This window comes from Psittacula echo, assembly GCF_963264785.1.
Source record: "Psittacula echo genome assembly, chromosome: 3".
Taxonomy (NCBI): Eukaryota; Metazoa; Chordata; class Aves; order Psittaciformes; family Psittacidae; genus Psittacula; species Psittacula echo.
Window position 1 is genome coordinate 7313388 of NC_137736.1, and position 17910 is coordinate 7331297.

General features: G+C 45.1%; 1 protein-coding gene across 2 annotated transcripts; it reads right to left on the minus strand.

Moving 5' to 3' along the window:
* Positions 1–1694: 1694 nt before the first annotated feature.
* On the minus strand, positions 1695–17910 carry TNFRSF1A (TNF receptor superfamily member 1A; the record flags this gene model as incomplete). 2 transcript variants are annotated; one of them, XM_080613183.1, is made up of 10 exons in its annotated part: positions 1695–3090; positions 3434–3593; positions 4336–4373; positions 4712–4834; positions 5045–5112; positions 6087–6168; positions 7543–7686; positions 7994–8122; positions 8342–8540; positions 17809–17910. In XM_080613183.1, 10 exons carry the CDS (start codon positions 17845–17847, stop codon positions 2792–2794), a joined length of 1281 nt encoding a protein of 426 aa, XP_080469309.1. In that variant the 3' UTR covers positions 1695–2791. The 2 variants fall into 2 exon arrangements, with proteins under 2 accessions (XP_080469309.1, XP_080469308.1); XM_080613182.1 differs by lacking the exon at positions 17809–17910 and having other exon boundaries at positions 8342–8594.

Genomic DNA, 17910 nt, shown 5'->3' on the forward strand with positions numbered 1-17910 from the left:
GGCGGCGGTGACACGGTAACCAGCGCCGGAGTGGGGCTGATTAACTTCCTCCCCCGCCACAGGCGGACCAACCGACCCAGCTCCCGGCGCGCACCGCGGTGCCCTGGGGCGTACCAAGGCACAGCAGGCGGCGGGGAGGGGGCTGGAGGGAGGCGGGCACAGCCCCGCTCAGACCATAGAGCACCGCGCTGAGGGGGGAGCAGTGAGTCACTATAGGCCGAATAGAGAAGCGATCAATGTAGTTTATCTGAGTGTTTTATATACATTCGCCGCCTCAGAGTTAGATACTCAATGAGTAATAAAGATAAAAGAATGAAATGATGCAAGCAGCTGGAAGTCCTGTCCTGTTCAGGCTCAGACCACACTTTGCTATTCACAGCCATCACCTGCATAAGTCACCTCTGCTACTTTGACGAGATCTTTAACGTTGGGCAAATGACTTTAACCTGCCAGAGGGGAGACTGAGATGAGCTCTTAGGCAGAAGTTCTTCCCTGTGATGATGCTGAGGCGCTAGCACAGGGTGCCCAGAGAAGCTGTGGCTGCCCCATCCCTGGCAGTGCTCAAGGCCAGGTTGGACAGGGCTTGGAGCAACCTGCTGTAGTGGAAGGTGTCCCTGCCTGTGGCAGGGGGTTGGAATCGGATGATCTTTAAGGTCTCTTCCAACCCAAACCAGTCTGGGATTCTATAATCACTGTATAAGTGCTGCATTAAGTCACTGACAACCACGCAGCAGCTAGGGGCCTGGTGCTTCTAGCTTACCTTGCACACTGAACTTCAGAATACCTGGATTTTAAATGATGAAGGGGCGTAGAAGATTGATGATATTTTCCCTACTTTAAGTACAATTTCACCTCCAGTGCATGTACTTTTAGTAGTTATCATACAGTTGTGCTTGGTGAACATGAATTATGAAAGACAATGTGTATTACAGTGAGCTTTGTACTGTCTCCTTTGATTAAAGAAAAAGAAGCAGCCTCAACTAAAATAGGATGTAAGCATAACAAAGCTTTACTTCAGTTACTGGCTTTGTCACTGACTTCCAAGTTTCTGCATCAGTGGAGTCAGAACAGTCTTTACTGCCTTAACACAGTGCTTTGGTTCCTCAGACAAACACAGAGTCCTGTGAGATTAGCATTAACATTTAATCTACTACTTTAAGATATTTCCTCTTTAAAAAGCCAAATACAAATCAAAATAACTCATTGCGTATTGTTTAAAAAAGTCACTTTAAATATGCCAGCTTCCCCTCTGACTCTTGGATACCTGAGAAGACATGCAGCCCAGTTTAAGTTCAGCCCTAATTCCTGCCCTCAGCCAGCTTCCTGTGACTTCCAGGCAGCTCAGCTTTACAAACATACAGGAGTTCATAAACCCTCTCTTGTTTTGGGTTTTGGTTTTATTTTTAAATCATCAGACCATCAAGCCACCCACTCAGGCAACTTCTGGAAGTTATTCCCCTTCCTCTGCCCCCACCCACAGAAGTTGATATGGAGAAACCAGAACGGAGGCAGAGGTAAAAACATGCATTTTAATTCAGAGCACTTAGTGTATTTACAGTAGAAAGTTTCTCTCCGGGCAAAGGATGAGAGACTAAAATCAGTCCACATTACAAATCAGCTTGCACCTGATGCAGGCTAATTGATTCTTGCTATTTACACTTCACCCAGTGTAATACCCATGAGAAAATGATGGTGTGAGCCAGGAGATGGTACCAAATGGCTCTTGCACCCAGGCAGCAATCACAGAGTGCAGCCCAGGAAGTAGTGTGAAGTTATTCAGCAGTTGCTAAAAACATGTATCTATCTATCTATATATATATGTACACATACACAGTCCCATTTGCAGTTAGATCAGATCCAGCAAATCATTCAGAGAGATCAGCAGGTAGACACAAGCCTATCAACCTGTGTGCAAGCACAGATGTGCAGAGGTGCTCATGCTACCAGGTACATAGGTACCTTCTCACCCAGACAGATGCACACATTCCTTCCTTTTCTGTTGGACAAACACACAAGCCAGTGTTTTGTTAATGCTATCTTATATGGTTTCTAGGTACAGAAAAATAAAAACTTGACAAAAAAGCACCAGCCTTCTCATCTGACTCACTGCCTCAGAATCCTTGTTCCACTTGAACCTGAGGAAAATAGGGGTGTGCAATGGGTAACATCCTCCCGTTTCTCACAGCCACCACTTCTGAATTTCCATGCCTCTTTTGCCACAGGGATAACCAGTTGATGCCGAAAGGGGGCAGTCCTCTCCTACTCCCAAAAAGGCACAACCTCCCTCCACTTCCCGTGGGTCAGATTTACCAATACAAGGGCTGCAACGTGAGCCAGTTCAACTGTCTGATCTTGCACAAACATAGATCTGCAAAAAGTGAGCAAGTACTTTACCATCTGAACAGCCAGCTTAACCAAAACACCCTGAAAGTTCACCTACCACATATGCTGCATGGAGCACCTATTTCAGAACAACTAGTCCATAGAGCAGCTGATCTAAGTCACTCTGAGCTCCTTTTCATGTTGGTCAGTCACACACCACTTTTTATGAGGTGCTTTGCCTCCCTGGGAAAGGAGCTGTTGCAGAGGTCTGTCTTGGCTTAAAGGCATTGAATATATGGTGGCTTAGAAACAAACTTCAGCCTTCCTCCAGCATCACGTGCTGCTGTTCCCAACAAATCCAGATGAGTGTTAGAAAGATAGTGACGTATGAGAAAAGGAAGACAGAAAAGGGAGAGACTTATGATCATCTTTTAACAGCCTCAGCCAGGGCAGCTGAAGCAGAAATAGACTAATGATGGATGTGGAAGCTGCAAGGTTGGGAACTCTGGTTTAGCAAAGCCTCCTGAATGGCTTCACTGCAGCCACTCAGCTCCATCTGGTTGAGAACACAGCAGATGTGCTCCACAGTTGCAGCATGGCTCATCTGCAGTTTCCACTGTCTAAGCATTTCATACTGGGCATCTCGGAAACATCGATGCTCCATCTCAATTCGCTCTAGATCATGGTCACTCAGGCCCAGACGCCTCACAAATTCTTTCCACCGAGATGGCGGTACATGATCCGCCACAGTGTAGAGAATAGAAGGGCCTGTGAAAAGAGAATAGTGTGTGAAACAGGATTCTGCAGCCTCAAGGAGAATGTGAATAAATCCAGGGCTGGATGATGACAGCATGTCACTACACGTAACAATGCAATTTGCTGGTAGGGAAAAAGGACAACGAAAAGACCTAGCACAGATATTTAGCATATACAGCCTCACAGGCTCTGGGTGTGCTTCTGGCTTTGTACTGCCTTTTGTGCCATACATTAAGTGTAGACACAGGTCATATACACTGGGTAAGGTCTGTCCAGCATCCTCTGAAGCTGCATATGCATAGCCAGGTTCCCATTTGCCTGGGGAAAAAGGGAAGGATGAGGGAGTTTCACTTACTGTCTGGAAGCTGCCTCTTCCTGGCAGGTCTGACACAGTCCGGAAACTCATGTGAGCTTTGTGGCAGAGGTGCAGGTGGTGGTGTTGCATTCACCAACAATTCTGTTTCTTTCTGGGACTCAGGAAGAAGGATGGAAATTTCATCTCTTTTTACCTCAACCTGAAAGACACATTTTCTTAGTTCTGAATCATCTGCAGCAGGACAATACACCTGTCTCCTGCAAGAAGCCACTAGCTTTATAGATTAACATTTAACCAAGATTGGGGGGGTGCAGGTGCTAAGGCTTTAATTCTTCCTATATGCCTTTTTTGAGCAGAAGACACCAAACATTTCCTTCCAGCAGAACCCAAGGAGTTTAACTCCCTTCTGGCATCAAAAAAATGTAGTCCGGAAGAAATTATTTCTTTACAAAACCAAGTAAAGCTGGTACCCAAAATCACCACCATTTTAGGAGCTCCACATGCCACCGTTCCCATCAGCCTGTAAGGCTGTGAAAACCCCACCTCAACTACTGCTTGCTTGCAGAGCAACAATGGACCTGAGAGAACACTGCGAGGCAACACTGACTGGTTTGTAGGGTCAAGATCTGAAGTGGGGTAAAATTAGTTAAATCCTCCAAGCTTGGGGTGTATAGGGAGAAAAAAGGGATTAAGGACAAGCTATCTGAAAAAAAATGCATAAAGAAATAAAAAGGCAAGAAGACAGCAGGAGTTTGAAAAGCATCCTCTAGAAAAGGGGAAGTAAAATGTTACTGGCTCCACCCTCAAGAAAACTTCTGAATTTAACAGCCCTGTTACTCAGCTCATTTGAAAACAGACCCATGGGGAAAATTGTTAGCTGGATCCCAGGCTAACATAATTGAGAGCAGAAGGAGAGCTCTTATACCCGTCATCTTGCTCACCTCAGATACTGGCTCCTTGGTTGTCTGTGGCAAATGGACTTTAAAGAAAAGGAAAGAGAAAGCAAACATTATTTTAATTTCCTCTCATCCCAAAAAAAACCAAACAGGAAAGCAGCTATTCAGAGTCATGCCACAAAAAGCAAAACACACAAAATAAGCTCACATGTACTTCCAGTCACAGCTATGGGCATGGATGCAGAATTGCAAGAACTACTGCTCCAACAAGCTTAGCTGTCAAGTTCTCACATTCCTTTGCCCTTGCAGCAAAGCAGAGCAATGGGATCCCACTTTTTGCCCTCCCTCACACTTGTGCATACACAAACACACAGAGAATGATGTCAATCCCAAATAACATCACCATGTATGCTGTACTCACCACAGGAGTAGGAAGATGATGTTATCCTCTTTTTCTGGATGAGCTTCACTACTTTTTTTACAATGTAGAGGATGAAAATAACTCCAAATAGTGCAACGATGATGCCAAGGACAAGGCTCCCATCTGGACAAAAAGAAGACAGCGAATTACTGAGTGACTGAGAAAGAAGGAAGCAAGTGCTAGAGGAAGAATAGCAAGGGAAGATGTATAAGTAGTAGGGAGAAAAAGAACAGTTTGAGAGAATGGAGAAAAGCTGACTTTACAAAAGGCATTAACAGAACAAAAGCCTGCACTGAAAAGATACCACTGCCCCTCAGTTCCCCCAGTACTCACTCAGCCCAGTTGAAGTCGGTGAAGCAGTCACTGGGCTATGACATAGCAAGCATTCTTCACCAATGCAGCTGAAAGGGCAAATCAGAGGTGAGCATGCATGAAATGAAACAACAGCCATTTGCAACAATCCTAAGTAACAGATAAGTCAAGATGAGCCTACAAAGCAGAGCAATGGAGTGTGGCTAGTGACTCTGGGTTCCTACTGGGCCAATGCCTACTAAGAGAAGACTGAGGATCACAGAGAAGAAGACCCAATCACCCCAGAAAGGCAGAATGTTATAAAGTTATGTTGAGATGGACAGAGCCTTGAGAAAAATTTCTTCCTGTGGGGCTGTCCTGGGTTCAGCTGTAACAGTTATTTTTCTCCTTCCCAGTAGCTGGTGCAGTGCTGTGTTTTGGCTTTAGCCTGAGAACAACACTGATAACACACCAATGTTTTAGTTGTTGCTCAGTATTGCTTACCCTGATTAAGGACTTTTCAGTCTCATGCTCTGCCAGTGAGGAGGGGCACAGGAAGCTGAGAGGAAGCAGAGACAGGACACCTGACCCAAACTAGCCAAAGGGGTATTCCATGCCACAGCACGTCATGCCGAGTATATAAACTGGGAGGAATCACCCGGAAGGCCCAGATGGCTGCTCGGGTCAGACTGGGTATCGGTCAGCAGGTGGTGAGCAATTGTATTGTGCACCACTTGTGTTTATTGATGGTTTTTTCCCTTCCCTTTTTAGTTTCATAGTCTCTCCCCTTGTTATTTCCCTTATTATCATTATTATTATTGGTGGTCATGGTTTGTGTTATACCTTAGTTACTGGACTGTTCTTATCTCAACCCATGGGATTTACATTCTTTCCATTCTGCATCCGATCCCTCTGGGAGCAGGGGGAGGGGGAGGGAGAGGGAAGAAGGGGAGAAGTGAGTATGCAGCTGTGTGGTGCTAAATTACCGGCTGGGCTTAAACCACACCAGGGGCTCGTGTCTGCTGTCTCTCCTATGAAGGGTATGCCCCCTTCAGTACATGGGCATACAGAGAAAAAAGCTCACCTGTTGCAAGGCTTGCAAACATTACTAAGTGTCAGGAAGAATCCAGGCTTGCACCTGCAAACTGCGTCTTTGTCCTTTGTACCTGTAGAGAAAAGAAGGAAACGTTGCCATGATCTGGACAGAGAAGGAAACAAAAGGAGAAAAATCCACTCCAAGATGGGTGGGAGATTTTCCCTCAGAGTCTGAAGAACAGAAAGAACTTTGTCTACATTTGAGAACAGGGTTGGGGAAGGATAAAAATAATTAACAAATAAGGGTACCACTGTTCTGGTAGGCAGGGAAAGGGACTAAAATTACAGTGCAGCTGAAACTGGTCTAAAGGATAGTGACAGTTCCAGTGCAAAAGCAGGAGAAGTCACTCAAGTTCAAGCGTGACAGGAAGAAGAAATCACATTAGTCAGGCAAAGATGAGAGAGAAGTGGTCCCCTAGCAGCTGGGGCTGGTGAGGAAGTCAGTTCAGGGCAAGGAGAAATCATTTCCAGGCATGGGACACATTCACTCCTGTGATCTGCTATGCTGTGACTGGAAGGGGTAAGAAATCAAACAGGTATTGCTTCTAAGCAAGTCACAGCATGGAGACTGAGTAAAACAAGCATAGGGAGGAGCAGACAAGAATAGTGATGGAAGGACATAAAATTGCAGGAGGGGAAAAGATATTAGAACAAGCAGCATGCATTCTGTGACAAGTGAGGGACAGGAGTAAAACAGTTCTGCATCAGCTAAGAGGAAAGGCAATTGCTCAAGGCCAGTGTATAATAATGACCCTTGAGGGTAAGCATAAGTTTGGAAACTGACAGAGAAAGATTACACAGCACCAGAAGGAACTCATGCACCAGTGGGACAGCAAACCTCACACTACACAGGCTATGAGACAGGAAAGGTGTCAGGAGAAGGAGAATTTGCAAAGAAGAGGAGATAGCTTGAGGACAATGTGTGGCACATGAACAGAACAAGACTATAGCTTGAAGTGGAGGGCAGTAAGCAGTATCTGGTTAAGATCTATTTCCTGACGGGAGATGAAGCAGCTTAGGACAGCTAACACAGGTACTTTTCCCAGACACCTGCACCATTCCCAGGTCATGCCTGATGCCACTGGGTGTACAGTTCAGCATTACCTGAGCTTTCTTGATCTCATGACATCTGCTCTAGAGCATAGACATGCAGTATATGCAAGGCAGAGGTACCAGAATTGAGTAAAGAGTATCTACTCATAGAGCCAAAATCAAGAAGCTACTCACAAAAGGAAGATAGAAACTGTGACAGAAAACATAGATTGATACCAAGGCAGGCAAAAAATGGCAGTCTTCCTGGGGAAATGGGGCAGGCAAAACCGAGAGTTGATCCACAATCACTTCAGGGCAAGGCGCTGAAGCATGTCAGAAAGTAAACAGAGGGCTGTTCATGTCTACCCTAGAACAGTATGACTGTACTGGAACCATGTCCATGCCATACTCACAGCTGGTAATAATCCCATTGACACATGAGCTGCAGTTCCTGCACTGGAAGAGATCAGCCAGGCCAATCTGGTACTGGTTCTTCCGACAGCCACATATGGTATCTTGCTTTGGGGTGCAGGGAGTCTCTACTATCTGCTGGAATTCTGAGGAAAGAAAGAAGAAGTGATTATTCCAACCTCTTCCTTCACCTTCAGCTGAGAGCACTATTACAATTAGAGGCATCGTGATCCCCTAAACTTCCCAGGAAAGGCCAAAAAGGCCTGCAAACTATATCTCAGGCTGTAGACATTTGGTAACCCTTATTCCTGCTGCCCCCGATCCTTTCCCATACACTGTCTTTCTGCCCAATCAATCGTTCATTTTTCCAAGCTTCCTTACTCACCTTGCCATCCCCTCAAGCCCCCACTTGCCAACTACCACTCTTTTTCCTCAGTTCTATAGATAGCTCACCTGTTCGGCAACGTGTGCACTGGAAGCATTTAGACATGGTGTTATCCACAGCTGTGAATGTGCCATTAGCACAGGGAAGACAGACAGGTGCCTGACCAGGCCGATCACAGTCTTTTGCCTTGTAGGTACCTGCAATAAAATCACTTATCAGAGCTCTGACAGAGTATGCTTCCTCTCACCACTGTGAAGGACACAGTCCAAAAGAAACGATCAGGAGCAATAGTTTATCTGGATAGGGACACATGCCAAGTAAAAAGAGCACCGATGTAGCTGTAGGACAGAGACAGTTTGAGTATGCAGGAAAATGCTCTAAGGTGAAGGTCACTATTACTGTCCTTTTCTACATACCTGCATGGCACCTCATGCAGCAGTGAGTCTCTCTGGGATGTAGATATTGTCCCAGTTGACACTGCATCTGCCTTTTTTCTCTCAAGGAGCTAGAGGGGTCTCTTCCATCCAAAGGTATCTGATGGACTTGCAGTGTGTATAGTACTGGCGAAATTTCTACAGATTCCTTCGTCAACAAGCAGACAAACGTTAGGATAACCTGTAAATACAGAGGGAGAAAGAGGGAGAGGGAAAGGAAGAGAGAAAACATCATATCCCCTTGCAGACTGCACAGCTGACTTCAGCACTAAAATATTGTTACAAAAGCGAGTTCAATTAACTTGACAAATTCTGGTATTAGGAAAAAAAGACAACCAAAAAACCCTCATGCCTGACATTTGTGTTATTAATATTCCATACAACGGTCTCTATGACAAACTGGCTGTATATAAAGCAAATGCTTTTTTATGATGTGCAATTTATAGATGGAATGCCTTGAAAATGCTGCAGCTTGCAAGAAAGTTTCTCAAGAGCACAGGAGTGTTTTTATTAAGGGAGGCAGTAAGACTGCCCATCCAGGAACAGTTTCAGGGAGAAGAACATGTCCAGTCTTCGCAGTTCTACTGAATAAATAAACCAGATGGGAAGCCTGGAATAAGAAGGCAGAGAAGGATCTCACTGCATGCAAAGTCCAGAAAAACTTCCAGAACTTCTCCTGAGCAAGAGAGCCCTAGAAACATGGGAAAGTTAGGTTTTCAACTCTCCCCCTGACAAACATACATTCTTCCTCTTAAACTGCAACCACTAACATCCAGTCTGAAGAATCTGTCACCAAAATGTGCACTTTTTTCCTTTTTTTTAATTGTTCCTTTAGGATTTACTTGCTATTCTTAATTTTTAAGATGGCAGTTGTCAAGGATGTTAAGAGGAATATTAAGACTGGCATGACTGCAGTATGACTGTAATGGAGCATGTGTACATACTCAGGAAGGAACAGCAGAACAAAGGGTTAAAAGAGCAGCCTGCACTGATAACGAAGAACACCATTTCCCTGGCCATTGTTTTCAGAACACTATTCCCAGCACTGAAATTGAGAAATGTGCTGTTTATGTTGTGGCCAAAAGGTCTCACTGGTGAGAGGACAGTGTAGATGACTCATCAGCAAAAGAGGCACCAGGAGGATGGTCACAAGACTGCAGCAGATCACAAACATGACTCCTTTGTCTGTTGGCCCAACAGAACAGATCCTCGGCATCTATTTCAAACACACTTTAAGACAAGGAAAAAAAATCATACAATAATAAAAAAATAAGTTAAAAAAATAAAGCCAGGAAACAACTTGGCTCAAGATATATGGAGCCTGAAGCCAGCCAGGTTCTATGGCAAAATCCCATCCCGTTCCAGCTGATGATTCCCAAAGAGTATGATGGACTTGTCCAAAAACTGATTTGTAGTGCCATGAAGAACCCCAGCAGCACAATCAAGCCACCACAGCATCCCTTGCTGTCTGTGCTGCACACATGTGATCCTGGCCACATACCTGTTGGTACTTCTGAGTATGTCACGGAGAGTGTGTGCTGGTGTAGTCTGTGCATTAGATTGAGTGAATTCATGAAAATCAACTCATGTTTTTGCAAATAAACACCACCCTGCCTGTCTGTATGATCTCACACCGAGTTTTACTACACCAACTTCCCTACATTGTAATGTTTTCTCAGCTTGCTCTGAGGTAAGATGCCTGTACAGGCGTAGCTTCAGAGTTTGGCTCCTTTTTGCATTTTCAGGTAGGAGAGTTACAGCAAAAGCAAAGTAAAGCAATAAGGGCAAACCACAGTGCTGATACCAATTTTGTGGTTGCAAGCTTAAGAAAGGATATGCAAAATGAGACAACTATGACAGCTCCATGCTGTCCTGTTGCTCTCTCAAAATTAAAGCCTTGGGGAGAAAGGTACATACATGAAAGCAACTCAAAACCTCAAGCAAGATAGGAGTTTGCAACTCTGACAAAGCAAAAACCCCATTTTTCAGAGAGCTCTGTCATACAAAGACATACTCAATAGACAGATGCTGAAATGGTGAACAGGAAAAAGAAAACCACATATTTAAATACCATCGTTCCAGACTTAATTATCTGACCACAGGATAAATGTAAGCACTCCAACAACAACCCAGCAAGAAATAAAACTCATTTCAGCAACTGGCAGTCCTAGAGATTGACTTGACTGCAAAAAAATGGGTAAAAGATCATTCACGCAGATGGTTTGACAGCAAGAATCCTGATTCTCTAGCCGATGATTAATCCCCAACATGGCAATATATACAGCGGGCCAGTAAGTCAGACAAATCAGCAATAGAAATAACAGAAAAGCACCAAAGACTAAGCCAAAACCACAGAAAATTGGTCAAATACACCTTAAAACCCAAAAGAAACCAGGAAAGGTGTTTTAAATTTTTCAGATTAAGTGAAAGCATGTGTATAAGTGTAATCAACCCAGAGTTAACACATTATTACTGATGACAATCGGAGAGCCACAGACCACAAGTGACTCACAAATCAATGACTTGGCCTTCCAGAAAAATGTATTCACATAGCAGAAAAAAACCCTGCCACCATCTTCAGCAGCTCCCCAAGCCATCCAGCAGCTGCAGATGTACACCAAGGACACACTTCATGGAATTCAGAAAATACATTAAATTTGAATAGACTAACCTATTTCAGTTGGAAGGACCCTCCAATGATCACCTAGTCCAAATGCATGACCTATTCCAAGCTGACCAAAAATTAAAGCATGTTCTCTCCAAACCAGACAAGCCCAAAGCACTCAGCCCTTCTCACAGGCTTTGCCTTCCAGCCCTGTCACCAGCTTTGGTGCCCTCCTCTGCATTCATTCAAGGACCTGCACATCCTTCTTAAACGGTGGGGCCCAGAACCACACCCAGCACTCAAGGTGAGGCTGTACCAATACTGAAAACAGCAGGACAAGCACCTCTCTTGACCTGTGGCTGTGCTGTCTTTGATGCACCAGGATGGGGTTTCCCCTGTGGGCCACCTGGGCACCCTGCTGGCTCCTACTGAGCTGCTGCCAACCAGCACCCCCAGGCCCTTTCTACAGGGCTGCTTCCAGCCACCTTTCTCTCAGTTTGTACTTGTGCCCAGTGCTACTGTCCCAGCTGCAGCATCCAGCATTTCCACTTGTTAAACGGCATCCCGTTAATCACTCCCCAGTGCTCCAGCCTAGCTAGATCCCTCTGCAAGGCCTCCTGTCCCTCAAGAGAGTCAATAGGACCTGCCAGTTTGGTATCATCAGCAACACTGCTTATGGTGCATTCATCTCCTGCATCCAGATCATTGATAAATATATTGAACAGAACTGGCCCTAAGATTGAACCCCGAGGAACACCACTGGTGACCAGTCACCAGCTAGATACACCTCCATTTGCAAAGCACTGAAGCCTCAAGTCATAGGTAAGAGCTCACCAAGGCAAAGTTCAGAGATTTCTACAACTGAAAATGGTTTTCCATTGTTAGATTTACATCATGCTCTGTTTTCACTTGCCAGGAGAAAGAATGAGTAGCCACTAACCAATGCTGCATAGAAGAGTGGACAGCATACATCAGCCAAATAACTCAAACCACCAAACCACATCACGCACACCAGTGACTCACGTTCCTAGCAAGCCAGGAGCACCCAGGAAAAAGAAGTGTCAGCAGAAACTCTAGGTTTTACTTCTGCAATTGCTGCTGAAACAAACACAGTAAAACCAGAACGCTGCTTCCCTAAATCATTCTGGCCCTCAGGATGACAGCTATGTGCCCTCACTTGTGAGGAAACCATAGCTCCTTCTCATGTCTCATGAGAGCACTTACTGTTGGAGAGCTACAGTGAGAAAAACCCACAACACTGCACAAGCCCAGTAGCTCTTCTATGGAAGGTTTTGACAGCTGACACAGGAGTTTGGAGCCCCTGCAGCATCTTCAACCTCAAATATCCTTGAATTACTGCCACCGCTACAATTCACACCCTTCCTTGCTGCTTCTGCCTCACCAGACCAGAGAACTGTAAGTGAGGTGACATCTCTACAGAGTAAGGCAAAAAAAGGAAGGAAGAGGAAAGATAAAAGTGAAGAATGTAGCAAGATGCAAGGAAGATTGGGAGTGCAGGGTGGAAATAAGAAGAAAACTGGACAACACTGTTCTCAGGCCAAAGAAAAAGAATCATAAAATCCCAGACTGGTTTAGGTTGGAAGGGACCTTAAAGCTTATCCAGTTCCAAGCCCCTGCCACAGGTAGGGACACTTTCCACTAGACCAGATTGCTCCAAGCCCCATACAACCTAGCCTTGAACACTGCCAGGGATGGGGCAGCCACAACTTCTCTGGGCAGCCTGTGCCAGTGCCTCAGCATCCTCACAGGGAAGAACTTCTTTGTTATATATCATCTCAATCTCCCCTCTGTCAGGTTAAAGCCGTTCCCCCTTGTCCTATCACTACATGCCCTTGTAAAAGGTCCCTCTCCACATTTCTTCTAGGCCCTTTCATGTATTGGAAGACTGTTACAAGGTCTCCCCTGAGCCTTCTGTTCTCCAGGCTTAACAATCCCAACTCAGCCTGGCTCCATAGGAGAGATGCTCCTGCCCTCTGATCATCTTTGTGGCCTCCTCTGGACTCACTCCAAGGCAGCACAGTACCTGAAACAGAGAGACAAGGACAGGGAAATGCAGCATACCAGGGCTACCTTATTATCTGCCAATGTCCACAAGGCTAGGAAACACCAAATCACTCAGCATGGAATGGTGCAGCTCTGTATAATTTGCTCTGCCCTCCCCATGCAGAGCTGTAGCCTTGCTACAAGCCTACAAGGCCCCTCACCCTCAGGTAAAAGGGCAAAGGAAGCAGGTACAGTGACACACAGGTATGACAGTATGACAGGAAAGAGAAGATGGAGAGGGTCATGTTGGGAGCAAGACCCCCTTCTCCTAGAAAGTTGGCAGATGCTTAGAGGTGTCCAGAGTGGAGCAAGGCCAGTCACAGAAAGCAAACTGACTGCGAAGGGAGGGACTGAACAGGTGAGAAGTGACTCCTGCCGCCACACGCAGCACCTGGAAACCCCAGCGCCTGTTCATGTGAACTCACAGGAAGGCAATATTTGCTGGAGCAGCTGCTTAAGTATGAGTATTCCAAACAATTCACATAGTATTGCCCATCACTAAGCTAATGCTTAAAATAATCCAAATTAATATTTTCCAGAGTTTAAACATCCTCCATACAAAAGCATAAAGTAGAAAATTTCAGAATAAAACAATTTTATAAATCCGGATCTGCTGTTAAAATCCAGAGATGGAGGCTTACTCCTTTTTTAGTACATAACATATTTAATAAAGTGTTTCCCCACCAACAGCTTATTCAACTGCTTCTCTCAGAAAAGACATTCAGTTTACAACTTCCATTTTTAAACTAAAGAACTTCCTGCAAATAAAAGACATTACAAGTCATTAGAATTTCTCAAACATATATTAATAGAAATTTCTCTTTGCTTAAGAGTTCAGCATGGTACACACCAATGCACAAGTAATCTATTCACCAGTCCTATCTTAGCCTTTTTGAGGATTCATTTAAAAAAAAAAAATCAGCCAGCTTGGAAGTTCAGAGGAAAACAGATCCTGCTCATAGTGAGGTACCAAAGAAATCAGGGTGCAAGATTACCCTTACACTCCCTGACTGCTTCAGGCATTTCCAAAAGCTCTGAGATTTGCATTGGTTTTTGGTTTGCTATACAATGATGCACAGAGAACCAGAACTTCTGCTTTACACATTGAGAAATGTATATTAAAGCAACATTTACAGGAATTATTTCTTATTGCTCACTAAAACCTGGAAAGGTCAAAAGAAGGATGTAAGAGCTATTATTGTTAATAGTCCTCCATTTCATGAAGATCAGACAGGGGCCTTGTCTAAAATCAGGAGATTGGGAACAGCTTTCACGCCATGAAGAAAGGCCTTAGAAATCTTCATTTTAAAACAACAATAACAGAAAGATTTATTTATAAAGATCATGGACTTCACATCACAAAATGTGTGTGTATATACATATACAGCATATAAAGGTAGAAGTTTGTATTTCGTATGAACAGAGATAAAGAGTGGAAAAGTCATTGTCATGTGGAGTCCTACTCATTGGAACCAAAATACTCCCGGTTTAATGGAGAAACGTAGCAACATTGTTTTGAGATGTGCTTTCTGCTGTCAGGTTCCCAAGACCACAACAGAAAGATCTGTGTTACCAAGGGTTCAAAGGAAGCACTCAGTTATCCAGAGATGAGGACACAATTATGGAAGAGAACACAACACATCTGCCCCAGAAAACAGTCAGAAATTCAATCAAATGAATTATTAGAAAAAGATTTGAGGACAAAACAGACAGTGTTGTTATGCCAATATATTAATCCATACGGACTGAATCCTGACTGTGTTTCTGGTCCCCAATCCTGAGAATATATATATTAACCCAGATATTAGACAGAGAAAGGTAACAAGGATGATCAGTGGCACAGACTAGCTGCCATAAAGGCAATTATTAAAAATACTGGTAGATGATACTATAGTGGGCCCTAAAGTCATGGATGCCATGAAGAATGTGAACTGGGATGGCTGTTCTCTGTCTCTCTCAATGCAAGAACTAAGAGGCATCACATTAAACAAGCCAGAGAATAGTCTGAAACACATATAAGGAGGAACTTTTTTATCCAACACACAGCTGATGTGTGGGGCTCCCTGTCAGAGCACCAGAAACGTGCCTGGGTTCCAAACGCAATCATCACGTTCATTAAAAGACGAAAAAACACACTCAGAGCTCCAAAATACGAAGACACTGTTTCAACTTGGGAATTCCTACAGTCATGGATCACTGGAAGCTGGGAAAGTAGTTTTATTTTTCATTGTTTTTACACTCACCCTGCTCCAAAACCCTCAGTAGATACATGCTGTTGGCCACTACAGGAAACAGGATGGTAATCCCAACAGTTCTTCCTTACAATGCTCTTGGTGCCTTGGTTTTCAATTTTCATATAACATAGCTTCTAACTTCAAAATTGCATTTCCTCCCTTTACCTTTAAAAGGCATCAGTGCTTGAAGCACTGTGCATTTACTTCCCTGTGCACTTCCAACTTTCACAGTGAACAAAAGGGCCTGAGCACATACAGATGCCCTTTTATTCACTGTGAAAGTTGGAAGTGCACACGGAAAACACGAAGGACCTGGAAATAAGGTTAAAGACACACAAAAAGAGAAAATGCATGGAAACAGCCGACAGGAAATTTTGAAGAATCAGTGGAAATACAACAGAATCAAAAACTAAAACAGGGGGCATCAAGGGAGTAGGAAAGACCATGAGGGCAAAACGCAGGACAGTATGGAAAATACATGGAGGATGGAAGGGCACACAACAGAGTACGAATTGTTAACACTTAAAAATATAGTATTATTTCATGGAAAAGATAAACATTATCTGTAATGAGTGAGTATGGTGCTATTGAGAACTTGAAATTACATGTAAATAAGAGAGGAAAAATGTCTTCAAAAAGAAACATAAATCCCACTGAAGGACGGATACTCTTCTCCAACATATTACTGAACTGAAGATAATGGAATGAATTTGGGGGATACAGTAAATTCTTTTTTGTGTGCATTTTATCACCAATAATATGAGTACTGTCACATATACTATCTGAATTACAGCAAAATTTATGCACCACTATACTTAACATTTAAACCACCTTTCCAGGTTTGCTAACTGCTTTGAAATCTATATGCAAGTCAGTTTATGTATCCTACCTATGTCCCAAGACGGTAAATGATCCACAATTAGAGTCAAGGTGTAAACTTCTCCTACTCCACCGGTTTAGTTGTGTTGTCCTGCCAGTGCTAGATGCAATGCTATTTATTACCTGGTTTCCAAAAGCTTCCAAGTGCAAAAAAAATACAACTTCTGGAAGAAGAAAACTTTGAGCCATGAATCACAATTTTCTCACAGCAAATTAACAACTAACCCAGCATTACAAGCCCAGTGCGGTCAAGTGCAAGTTACTAGAATGTTCAGCTATTGGGGAATAAAGAGCTTGATCTTGTAACTTCTACAGCAGAATTTATAGCCATGTCATGGTGCTGATGCCACCCCTACTGTCACAGCTTTATCACCCATCTGCCAACACTGGTTATTCATAAAACTCACAATTTCTTTTACAAGTACCTTTTTCACCTGCAGAGCTACAACTGACAGCTTAAAAATCTTGACCTATGATACCCAAGAATTGTGAAGTCATTGAGGCTGGAAAAGACGTTTCAGATCATGGAGTCTAACTGCTAACCTCGCACTGCAAAGTCCACCACTAAACCACATCCCTCAGTACCACATCTACATGCCTTCTAAATACCACCAGGGATGCTGACAACAAAAGCAAATGACAATGATTATGTTCAGACGTACAGGCATGTGGGATGTTTTCATTACTTTGTCAAACAACCCCCAAGTGCATTAAAAGGCTTACTTATTTCATACTTCATGTCACTTGCTTTCTGTTCTCCTTAAAATTTAATGCAAAAGGCGGCTAAGCTCTTCAGCACAACTCACTGTTCCCGGGGTCAAATCTAAACGAAGATGCTCGACACACGGGGAAACGATGATTTACCGGTAATGATAAACAAATCCCACGGTTTGGGTCGTAGGTACCGCCCGCTAACCTCTGTTTAAAAGCCCGCGGAGCAGCAATACAACTTCCTTTGCTTCAAGTGGCACCGACGCACCCGTCCCGTCCGCTGCGGTACAGCCACAGGCACCTGCCGCCGACCGCACGGCAAAGCCGAGCCCGGTGAGTCAGAGGCGGCTCGTCCTCCCGCCGCCTGCAGCCGCCCCCGACCCCCACTCACCGGAAACGGAGCCCAGCCCAGCCCGGGAGGCTCCGTGCCCTCGGCCGGGTCAACCCAGCGCCTCGCTCCAGGAAATCCTCCTCCATTCTTGGAAAACCAGCCTCCTTTTCTACTGACTCAGGGATAAACCACGGAAACGGCGGCGGCGAATGCAGCGGCCAAGCGGTGGGCGGGGAGGGCGGGCGGGAGCCGGCACCGCGGGCTGGGCTGGGCCGGCCCAGCCTCGACAGCAGGGCACCAGCCACCCCCTCCTCCCACGACCGCCCCCCTCAAGGCGATAATGGCTCCTCGGGAGCTGCCACCGCCCTCCTCTCGCTCCCCGGGGCGGCTTGGGGCTGCCGTGAGAGAAACGAAAGCCCCTCGACAGCGGGAGCGGAACGTGGGTCTCGGAACGACGGGGACCAGGAGGATCGAAGTGAGCCGGGTCCCCAGAGTTCCGCCGCGGGCACCACGCTGTAGCCTCACAGCTCCGGGGGAAAAGCCCACAGACCGCCCGCTGCGGGAGCGGAGCCGCCGCCACTGACTGAGGCGTCGCAGGGTCCGGACCCGTCCCGCCGTGACTTACCGTCCCTAACGAGCTGCAGGGCAGCGCAGGGCCGCGCATGGCTCCGCAGCCCACTACGTCCCCATGGCAGGGTCCCGCCGCGCTCAGAGGAAGCCGCCCCAG